Source organism: Theropithecus gelada, chromosome 10 (genome assembly GCF_003255815.1).
Source record: "Theropithecus gelada isolate Dixy chromosome 10, Tgel_1.0, whole genome shotgun sequence".
NCBI lineage: Eukaryota > Metazoa > Chordata > Mammalia > Primates > Cercopithecidae > Theropithecus > Theropithecus gelada.
Genome location: NC_037678.1, coordinates 6,904,376 through 6,916,416, shown reverse-complemented (window position 1 = coordinate 6,916,416; position 12,041 = coordinate 6,904,376). Strand labels below are relative to the sequence as shown.

At 39.4% G+C, this 12,041-nt stretch overlaps 1 protein-coding gene across 4 annotated transcripts in view; it reads right to left on the bottom strand.

The window, feature by feature from the left end:
- Positions 1-12,041, bottom strand: part of EFCAB6 (EF-hand calcium binding domain 6) — a 313,426-nt gene that overhangs the window by 160,176 nt on the left and 141,209 nt on the right. For all 4 annotated transcript variants that reach the window (XM_025399951.1, XM_025399955.1, XM_025399953.1 and 1 more), the window contains 3 exons: positions 11,023-11,133; positions 7,275-7,383; positions 1,512-1,679 (listed from right to left, as the gene is read on the bottom strand). In XM_025399951.1, coding sequence (XP_025255736.1) covers positions 1,512-1,679; positions 7,275-7,383; positions 11,023-11,133 — 388 coding nt within the window. The remainder of the gene's footprint in view (positions 1-1,511; positions 1,680-7,274; positions 7,384-11,022; positions 11,134-12,041) is intronic.

The window sequence follows — 12,041 nt, the reverse complement described above, 5'->3', positions numbered from 1 at the left end:
CACAAAGAGCAGAAGAAAATTGATCACAATTTTAACTGTGTAACTATCTCTGAGTATTGGGATTTGGGATTTTTATCATTATTTTCACCTTTGTACTTTGGGATATATTCTAATCTACAAAGAATTTCTGTTACTTGTGTAATCACAAAACATTTGAATAAGTTATGTATTATGGCCTATTAAAATTACCTCCAAAATGTTGGTAGAAAATGTCTACATGTACCAAGAGGAGGTAATTTAAATATGACACTTTCGCTCCAATAAACTGTCCCATTTTAAAACAAGAAGTATGCCATAATATCTTCCCAAGACCTTGATGCAAAACCACGACAGATGGAAAGGATTTATTGATGATGAATAAATTGCACTTTGCACAGAAACCATCAGAACAGAATGCAGCTGGCTTCAGCTAAACCATCTTAAAACCTTCCCCAAAGCCAGGCACCCCATTCAGATCCATTCAGTAGAAACGTCACCTTAAGGGAAACAGTGCGTCTCGTGATATTACTGGTTTGAATTTGATTCATAGCGATGCCAACTTCGAAAATCTAAAATTAAAAGCTAATTTGTACCTGCTAAAGGAAGCTTTTTAAAAAACATTTCAACAAGAATCTGTTAAAGCCTATTGCATGCACTATCTGAAATGAATCTGATAAAGTTCTTAAAACTGTTTTAATGCTAATAGCTATTAAAGTTATAGAAGCATTTCTAATAATAAAACTGTCAACTTTTCAGTCAAAAGAAACAAATGCTAAAGGCAAATGCTAGTCACTAAAGGCAATAAGCAGTTTTTTTTTTAAAGTTGAACCAACGTAGGGTACGAAACTCTAAAAATATGAATGAGAACCACAGTAGTCACTCACAAATACTCCTTTTAAAGACATGGCTGTGGCCAGCTGCGGTGGCTCATGCCTGTAATCCCCGCACTTTGGGAGGCTGAGGCAGGTGGATCACGAGGTCAGGAGATAAAGGCCAGCCTGGCCAACACGGTGAAACCCTGTCTCTACTAAAAATACAAAAATTACCCGGGCGTGGCGGCACGTGCCTGTAGTCCCAGCTACTCAGGAGGCTGAGGCAGGAGAATTGCTTGAACCTGGCAGGCGGAGGCTGCAGTGAGCCGAGATCATGCCACTGCACTCCAGCCTGGGCAACAGAGAAAGACTCCATCTCAAGAAAAAAACAAGAACAACACTAAATAAATAAATAAGTAAGACATGGCTGCAAGAGGAGTGCTGTCGAGGTGGTACCAGTTACATCCTGTATATATATAAAGGGCTCTTGTTCAGGGATGGGTTTTCAGAAATGTCAATTACCATCCTTTTTAAGATTCAGAAACTAAAAGTTAAAATCAAACAATGCTTGAACACTGGACCCTTACTTGAAATGACTGAGTTGAAAACTGGGAAGTCGTTAATTTATTTAAATCATATTTCACCTGCATCTCTTATTAGGAATACTGACATTTCCCGGCAGAAAGAGAAAACCAAACAGGAAATTGTTACAAAACTCACCCTAGAGTTCTTTTCAACCAGATCAATAAACACGCTGATGTTGACCACTCCAGTGTTCCCAGGGTCAAGCGTTTGCATTAGTTCTTTGAATTCCGAATCGCTTAGTTTTACAGCCACGCAATTTAGAATATGTCGAAATTCTTCCCTTGTTATCGGTCCATTGGGTTTCTGAGCATCAGAGTATATATAACAGAATTTTTGAAAAAAGAAAAAAGGAAGAAAAAGTATTATGTATGTTTAGCATCATTTAATAAAGAGCGAGCTTTGGCCATATAGAATTATGATTGGAAACGCAAATACATCGATTGATGATCCTTATATAACACGAGCAGTGTGTATGTGTGTGTGTGTGTGTGTAGGGGGAATGCTAGAACTTTCCAGGTGCAGTTCCTACAATGTTCTCTATCAGGACATGGCTTTGGGTGAGCAATGAGGCCCATTTCTCACGCTCAGGCTGACTGCCTTCCCCAGAGGCTTGAATGGCTTGAACAGCTCCTATCCCACCTGAGAGCTGGGGGTTCAACCGCATGGGGCACAACACTTCCCAGCAGTTCAATTACAGTTTGCCAATTTAGTAAGAATAAATTGTACTTGTTTCTCCACCAAGTCTCATCCATTACATAAATGGACAATTACTTTGCTAGAAAAATTTCAGCCATGCTGCACAAAGAAAACACATTATGAGCAAAATACAGTGAGAAAAAAATTTCTTCCCCCAGAAAATTTATCAATAAGTAGACTGAATTCCAAAATTGAGAGATATTGTTTACTAGAAAGACAGGGTAAATAAAGAACCCTCACCTCACATAGAGACATAGTGAATATTAACGTGACAAAAGGATTTATTAAGTAAGCAATAAAGCAGTGTGCAAATGTTAACTATTATTTGGGGTTCCAAAATCTGAAAAGGATATAAGGCTCCCTTGAGGGGTAACCTAAGTACTTTAGGGGATATATGCATGCTTACCATTTGGTTTGGGAGTCATAATCAATTCTTTAATACCTAAATAGAAATTACTGACAGCTAATTTTTTAAGTGACTTTAATAAATTTACAGCACTGTGTAACCATCACCACTAATTCTAGAATATTTTCAGCACCCCCAAAATAAACCTCGTGCACATTTGCAGTCACTCCCCATGTCCAGCCCCAACCTAAGGCAATGACTTCATTTTCTGTCTCTAGATATTTGCCTTTTTCTGGATATTTCATGTAAATAGAATCATAAATACATGGTTTCCTGCATCTGGCTTCTTTCTCCTAACATAGTGTTTTTGAGGATCATCCATGTTGTAGCATGTATCAGTATTTTGCTCCTTTTTATTCCTGACTGAGCATTACATTGCCAGATTTTGTTTATCTTGTCACAAGTTGATAGACATTTGAATTGTTTCTGGTTTGGAAATTGTAAATAATGTTGTTATGAACGTTTGCACACAAGTCTTTGTGTGGACACGCTTTCATTTCTCTTGGGCAGATACCTAGGAGTGGAATTGCTGGGTTATATAAGTCACATTTAATTTTTACAGAAACTGCCATGCTGTTTTCCACAGTGGCTGTGACATTTCGCATTTTCACAAGCAGTATGTGAGAGTTCCAGTACCTCCACACATCCTTGTCAACACTTGTTATTGTCTGTCTTTTTCATTATAGCCATCCTAGAGGGTGAGAAGTGGTATCTTGTGGCTTTGAGCTTCTCTAGTAACCATGCTGTCAAGTATCTTTTCATGGGTTCATAAAAGATTTTACTGGTTGTTCATAGATCTTCTTGGGTAAAATGCCTATTAATATATTTTACCCATTTAAAAAATTAGGTTGTCTTCTTATTGAGTTCTAAAAGTACTTGTATATTCTAGATACAAGTCCTTTACCAGATATATGATTTGCATATATCTTCTCCCAGTCTGTGGCTTGTCTTCTCACTTTCTCAGGGGTATCTTTTGAAGCATGAAATTCAATTTTGATAAAGTCCAATGCATCGATTTGTTTCTTTTATGGGTTATACTTTGGTGTCATTAAGAAATGTTTGCCTAACACAAGGTCACAAAGATTTATGTATTTTTTTCTTCTAAGAGTTTTATCAGTTTACCTTTTATATTTAGATCTACTTGTGTATGGTGTAAGGGACTGAATTCATCTTTTTGCTTATGGATATCCAATTGACCTCTTAACATTTTAACAAATATTTTCCTTTCCCCCACTGAATTTGTTAAAAATAAATGGACCATAAATATAAGGGTTTATTTATGAACTCTCAACTCTGTTCCATTGATCTATATGTTGGTCTTCAAACCAGTATCACACAGTCTTTACTACTATAGCTTTGCACTAAGATTCAAACTCTGGCACTGTAAGTATTCTAACTCTGTTCTTCTTTTCCAAGACCATTTTGGCTGTTCTTCCACCTTGCATTTCCATACGAATTTTCAGATAGTTTTTCAAAAGCAAAAAATGGGATGTTGATAGGGTTTGCACTGAATCTACAAAGCAATTTGCAGAAAACTGTCATCTTAATAATATTGTCTCCAATCTATAAATATGGAATGTATTTTTATTTATTTACATATTCTTTACTTTCCTTTAACAATATTTTGTAATTTTCAATGTACAAATCTGGCACTTCTTTTGATAAATTTATTCCTAGCTATTGTATTCTTTTTGATGCTATTGTGAATGGAATTGCTTTCAGAAGTTCCTTTTCAGAATGTTCACAGCTAGTTTATAGAAATATAACTGATTTTTGTATGTTAATCTTATATTTCTGCAACCTTATAAATTCATTTATTAGTTCTAGCAATATGTGTACGCACACATGCACAAATTCCTTAGAATTTTCCGCACATAAGATCGTATCGTCTGTGAACAGAGACAGTTTTACTTCTTCCTTTTCAATCTTGATGCCTTTTATTTCTTTTTCTTTCCTGATTGGACTGTCCAGAACTCTAGCACAGTGTTGACTAGAAGTAGCAAGAGCTGACATTCTTGTGCTGTTCCTGATCTTAGCAGGAAGGTGTTCAGTCTTTTACCATTAACTATGCTGCTGGCTATGGGTTTGTTGTAAATTCCCTTTATCAGGTGAAGGTATTTCTCTTCTGTTCTAATTTGTGGTAAGTTATTATCACAAACAGGTGTCAGATTTTTCAAATACTGTTTTTGCATCTATTGAGACAATCATGTGGTTTTGTTCCTCACTCTATTAATGTTGCATATGATATTAATTGATTTTGGGGGAAGTTAAACCAACTTTGCAATCCTGGGATAAATCCCATGTGGTCACAGCACTTAAGCCTTGTTATGCATTGATGATTTCGGTTTGCTAATATTTTGTTGAGAATTTTTGCAACTATACTCACAAAGGATATTGGTCTGTGGTTCTTTTCTTGTGATGCCTTTGCTTGGTTTTGGTATCAGGGTAATACTGGCCTCAGAGAATGATTCTGGAAGTGTTCCTTCCTCCTGTATTTTCTGAAAGTTTGTGAAGGAATGGCATGATTTTTGTAAGCAATCGTTGTAGTCTTCAACGTGGAGAATTTGCACATTTTTGTAAGACATATTTCTAGGTACTTGATTTTTTAAAAAATGTTATTAGAAATAATATTTTAAAAATTCATCTTTTTCTGTTTATTGCAGTTTATTGAAATATTGTTGGTCTTTGTGTATTGACCTTGTATCCACTGACTTTCTAAATTCTATGAAATATTGTTGGTCTTTGTGTATTGACCTTGTATCCACTGACTTTCTAAATTCTATTATTAATTCTAATGTCTGGGAGGATTCTATTGGACTTCCTATTAACAAAATCATGTCAGCTACAAATAATAACTTCAAGACTAGGTAAAAAGGCAGGATGCAAATTACTTCTGGATGATTGATAAGAAGTGAGCCACACCTGATTTAAATGTAAGTGATCACAGCAGCTGGGTCCACTTGCAGAGCTGGTGGCAGCGTTTGGAGGCAGCACACATAGCAAATGGGATGCATGCCTGGGCGTGGATCTAAAGCAATCTTTCTTCTAAACATTTTGCATCCCTCTCTATAGCAGTAGAGAGATCTGTTTCCCACGACTGCCCTGAGCAGCCAGGCAAAAGGCCCAGCCCTGCCCACTCCTGGCTCCCACCCTTGTTCTCCTTCTTACCCAGTCCCCTCCGTGGTGGGGTGCATGGTGGCGGGATGGGAGGGGAGGGGAATCTCACTCTGAAACCATACACTATGTAACTGTCAGGCATCTGATTGTTAATGCCATGATGTGATACCCCAGAGTGTGAACTCATCAGCAAGGACTTAGCATTAATCATCTGTGTGCTTAGCCTAAGTGCCCAGCATGGGGGCCCGGCACGGACTATGTACTCAATTCTTAAGCTACACTGTCTATTGATCTCAAGTTGAATACCACAACAATGACTTTTAAATAGTTCAATAGTTGGAGTGATTAGCATTATTGTATAGTCCTCCGTTAAAGGAAATGAAGGTTTCCCTATTTTTAATTAAATTACTTCTTCAGTATACCATTAGAACCTGAGTTGGGGGGGGGCGGGTAACACACAAAGGCCTCGTTTATCTTTTTCCAGGTGGCTCAGCTGGCAGGGTCCAGGGCAGCCATGCCCAGTGCTGGAGTGTGGCTGCTCTAGAGCCTGGCGGCCTCCAACACCACTATCTGGGTAGCCTCAAATGGGTTACTTAGCACAGAGGCCTCCTTTCCTCATCTGTCAGATGGAGATAATAATCATGTTTGCCTCACTGAGGTGTGAAGTGGATTTAGTGAGTGTATACACTCCTGAATCACTTAAGACTGTGCCTGGCACAAAGTAAGCACTCAACATTATTGCTCATTCAGAGAGACCAAGTCACATAGGCCTAAAGATTCATTCGAAGAACCCCATGTTCCTGAATCCACACTGTGCTTGGAAACCCCATGCAATGGCATATTCCAGTGTGGCGGACGCAGGCGCTGGTGTCTCCACAGACGGCAACCCGCAAACCTGGAGGCCACCCCCAGGCAGTGCTGGCTTCTCCCTGGGGCACCACCCTCACGATCCAAGACGTTCCCTCCATGGCAGGTTCTAGGAGGGTGATGCTGAGCTAGGGACACCTTTGGCCTCTGAAATCATTTCTACACAGTCCTGTGTGAGCCTCAGAAACAGTAATTCACTCTACTCCTCACTGTTTACTAGAGCTTCAATTACCGAATGTGCTTAGTAAATGTTGCGTATCAAAAGGATCCAAATGCTGCTTTCTAAAACGATATTAAAGTGAGACAGGAGCTAATGGTGAACGTGAGAAAAAGCAGGTTGCAAATTCATGAATTAGCCTCTCTTTATAGTACAATTTTAAAAAATTAAGTAGGCTATTTTGGCACTAAGAAAATGCTGTTTTGGGCAATAAGTTGGTTATGAACTGATCAACTCTGGGTTAGGGTGGGGAAGGGTCACCAGGTCTGGACTGTTTGTTAATTAAACAGTGAATGATGATGAGTCACTACAACCATTACGATCTTGCCACACATTGTTCCCATCACAATTGGCACTTATCTTACTGTATTGCAATTAATTTTCCATCGGCTCTCCTCCCAACTAGACTCAACTCTTGAGGTTGGGGCTTCTACCCCTAAGTGCTCAGAACAATTTCCAGCATGTAACTGGGGCTCAAGAAGTGTTTGTTGGATGGATAAATGAACCAATATGGAGTTGTTATTGGTCTCGTTCTAAGTGTTTGCATTCTTAGAAACAATGAGTGTTTCACAAGAGAAGGCTTTCAAAATCTTACGGTGTTGATTATCAGTAATGCTTTCTTCAGTGATGTAAAGCGGTCTTCAGTGTGTCTGAATAACTTTGTGATGATGTTTTCCTTGTGAGATTCATTTCTAGAGTTGATGCTACAAGATGATTAGGAGAAAAGCAGGAATAAGATTATATTCTTGAACTTTGTTCTTTCTTAATGCAAGAAACGAGCACCCTCACCACAATACAATAGTGCTTTATTTGTGGGTGGCTCTTTATCCTGATAGTGTGCTGCATTTGTGGGGCTCATCTGAACCTAAGTTACTGTGAGCAGAGAGACGCCACGAATTGCAGGGCGAGCCTTGCTGGACCATCTCCTCTCCCCACGAGACCAACTAATCAGCCATCTTGCACACCTGTGGTTTTGGTCTCAAACAAGATCAGTAAAGGGACTGTGGACCAGTGCTGAGCCCTCAGTGGCTGGAAAGCTGGAAGCCCTCTCTCCTGTGTGGGCAGCACATTGTAGCTGTCTCATGCACATGATAACTGAGGGCACAAATTCTGTGTTTAGAACTGCAAGGACAGCAGCCTTCTCAGCGTCTCCCTTTCCATTGACAATGACCACGACTCTCTACACTGTCAGAGCCCCCTTTCCCTCTACGGCCTCTTTCATCCATGAGCTTGGGGCCCATCAGTGTACATGTGTGCTCTGAAGGCCATGACTACCCCCTCTGGAGACCAAAACCAAGTTCAATGTGGACTTTGCTCAGAAAGGGAGACTGTCAGAATCTCATCACAATATACCATTGGGTGCTTCTCTTTCCTGATGTTTTACTAGACCATCGTACCTTTCCTGCGAAACAATGAATGACAGTCAGTTTACCTGTGAAACCATTCTCAGATTTGTTTGAGTTTTTGTTGCTGCATTTATACAGCCACCTGAGCTTCTTCTGCTAGTGCAGAAACAATAAGCCTATGCCTACCACCACTTTTCAGAAACATATGCTGGCTTCCTGAGTCTAAGTTCTTCACATGACTTGTTGGAACCTCGTTTTTCTACAGACCGCCAGCACTGGCATGAACAGATGCTTTTTACAGCAGATTTTGTCCACCGGATATCCCTGACATACGGGCTGGAGAGCTCTTTGTTGTGAGGACTCACTGCAGAGTGTTGAGCAGTATGCCTGGCCTCTACCCACTAGATATCAGTGCAGGTTTGGATCTTAATCCTGAAAGATGCAATCCCAAATGCCATAATCCCAAATGTTGAAATCCCAAAAGATCAAAATCTCTAAATTCTAAAGCCCCTAATGCCTAAAATCGCAAAAATCACAATCCCGAAAGATTACAATCCCAAAAGCCAAATTCTAGGCAAGGGATTTGTGTGTTTTCAGTTATACACAGCATAGTTGCATCATGTTAGGTGGAACTATGACCGTGCTATTGTTGTTATTTGGAAATTAAGTATGGTTTAAGGAGATGCCTATGGGTACCAAGCTGCCAAGAGTAGATTTGTGAACTTAATTTCAGGTGTCAACTTGACCGGATGAAGGCATACCTAGAAACCTGGTAAAGCACTGTGTTGGGTGTGCCTGCAAGGGTGTTTCCAGAGATTAGTGTGTGGGTCTCAGTGGGCAGGGAGGGTGCGGGGGGAAGATGTGCCCTCAGTGTTGGCGAGTACCATCCAATCAGCTGGGAGCCCAGAGAGAACACAGTTCTCTCTCTCTCAGAAATAGAACATTCTCTGCCGCTGCCTTGGACATTGGAAATTTGACTCCACAAAAGTGCATTATCACAATGTTGCCTTTGTGTGTGAGCATTGTATGTGTTACGTAAAAACACTGAAACTCGCCCAATATATGAAGAGATGTCATTTTTGTTCACTGCGTTTGTAAAAGATAAAATTTTTCAAGATCTTGGCTCTTCGGACGACTGCACAGGCAGTGGTGACCCACGCGGATTTTGATTGATCTTGCAAAACACTTAGGTTGTCTGTCGTGGTATTCTGAATGACTGCAGTTATGAAACTGGGTGCATGCAATTACCCACCATAGTGATATGCATTTATATATTTCACTTTTTGACCTATTTCTTTAGGAATATGGTTCATGGTTAATCTGCTTATAAGTGTCACACCTGTGTGATGGTCACTAGTATATCTGAGTGTTTATGCTTGAAAAATAGGTGTCATTATTGTCTATTTTTTGTGTAAAGTGGTCTCTGAAGTGTTCTATTGTGTTTTTATGTTTCTCAAGTAAATCCCCTTTTAAAAATGTAAATAAATACCTTTAAAACAATTTTTTTTTTTTTGAGATGAAGTTTTGCTCTTGTTGCCCAGGCTGGAGTGCAATGGTGAGATCTTGGCTCATTGCAAACCTCTGCATCCCGGGTTCAAGCGATTCTCCTGCCTCAGTCTCCTGAGTAGCTGGGATTACAGGCATGCACCACCACACCCGGCTAATTTTGTATTTTAGTAGAGATGGGGTTTCTCCATGTTGGCCAGGCTGATCTCGAACTCCTGACCTCAGGTGATCCACCCACCTTGGCCTCCCAAAGTGCTGGGATTATAGGCATAAGCCACCATGCCAGCCTAAATAATTTTTAAATTATTTTTTCCAGAATTATATTTTCATGATATTGATGTTCTGAGGCTTCAACCTTAAGGATGATGGCATTTGTGTCTTTTGGGGTTATGATCAGCTCCCATTAGTAGCTTCCCCACCCTCAGTGTGACAACCAAAAATATCCGTGACATTGCCAGATATCTCCTGGGAGGAAAAATAGTCCCCATTTGAGAACCACTGTTTTAAAGTAAATAAAACTTTAAGTTTAATTCTGACAGCCCCTCTAGACAACGTGCTATCAGACAAGAAAATCCTAAAGAAACAGAAGTAACTTCATGTAAGGGATGAACTCAGAGGCTGCAGCTCTGGAGCAGAGAGGGAGGCTCTGATTACCTGCAAGGCTGCTAACAGGGGCAGTTCATTAAATATTCATAAATCCCCGAGACAGGGACGGGACCCATGAAATAGGAATTAACTCCATGGTATATTTTACTTTACAGTAGAGCACAGCACTTTCAATGAATGTGCCAATATTATAAAGCCTGTTTTTTTCTTAAAGATTCATATAGGGCAATGAATACAGGATATACATCAACATAAAATACTTCTCAGCAAAAAGCTGAATTCTAACATTTCATATTATTAAACATTTTTAGAAACATTTTTGGGCCCCCACCACAATAGATGTGGTATTGCAAATCTGAGGTTATAATAGATATTAAAATGAAAACAGAAATAATGACAGACAAATAATCTCCGTGACCCCTGATATCTGGGCCACGCAGACAGTGGCTGGAAAACAAATGAACATATATTATTCCTTTCCATGTAACACCTAACAAATACACGTGTATATACAATGTTACAAGGATATGCTTAGAGCTGGGGGGCAGTGCTTGCCATGGCGGCCTGTGCGCCTGGAGCCTTTATGATCCACAGCTGCCTCCACCACACTCTGAGCAGATGATCGAGTTAAGATTGTATCATCTTATGCTTCTCATCTAGAAATTGAAATAATAATTACACCAACCTTATAGTTTAAGGCAGTCTTAAATATGAAAAATTTGTAAACGGTAAATCACTACCTAAAAGTTGGCAATTATTCAATGGAGACTAATCGATTATTCAATCAATGCAAAAAAAGGAACACAGATATTCTCTGATCTTTTACATAATATGATATGTGTAACTAAAATTTGTTCCTTTTTTTTTTTTTTTTTTTTTACATACCTATTTCTTTTTGTCAGGGGACCTTTACTGGTAATTTCCAACCCCCGAGGCTCATGAAATGATGTTAGAAACTTCTTCCAGTTGATTTTAGTGGTGGCTTTAAGTCCAAACCTGTATTTAAAAATAACAGCAAAAACATTACTTTAAACATTTTTTCTATAACACTGCATGGATTAGGTACTTAATGTTGAATTGAAAATGGCAGCAATGCATTTATATGAAGTTTCAAATCTAATGTAAACAAATTCACTTAGTAAAATAGTACTATGAATTGATTTTTTAAAGCAAGGAAAAATCAAACTGATATTAGATCTACATGTCTCTATATTGTTAATGGTAGCATACACAGAAGGAAGAATCTAAGGGATTTGATTAAAATAATAATGTCCATAAAATAATTCTTTCAAATTCATCATTTCAGGAGCCTCTATGTTGGGGCGGGGAGGACAATGGCTACCATGGGGTCCACCCTCCAATCCTGAGCCTCTGTGACTACGTTCTTGCCCCAGCAAAGGAACATGGTAGATATGATGGAGGGCAGATCTGGAGATGGAGCGACTCTTCTGGTTTATCCAGGTGGGCCCACGCTAATCCCATACATTCTTAAAATTGGAGAGCTTTTCCTAGCTGCAGCCATCAGAAGACATGAAGACAGAAGGGCAGAGGTGTGAAGCTGGTGGCTTTGAAAGACAGAGGAAGGGGCTGTGAACTAACAAATGCAGGTGGCTTCTAGAAGCTGGAAAAAGCAAGAAATGAATTTGCCCCCAGATTCCCTAGAAGGAAAAAAGCCCCACTGATTCCTTGATTCTAGCCTAGTGAGACCCATGTTGGGCTTCAACCTATCAAACATGAAGATAATACGTGTTGTTATAAGCCACTAGGCTTGTGTACTTTGTTATGGCAGCAATAGAAAGTCAGTACAGATTTAAAGTCTTAGCAAGAATAATTAATTGGAAAATTGTTCAAAAACACATTTCCAAAGTAAATACGGTCCCATGACTCAGAGTCCAATAATTTCA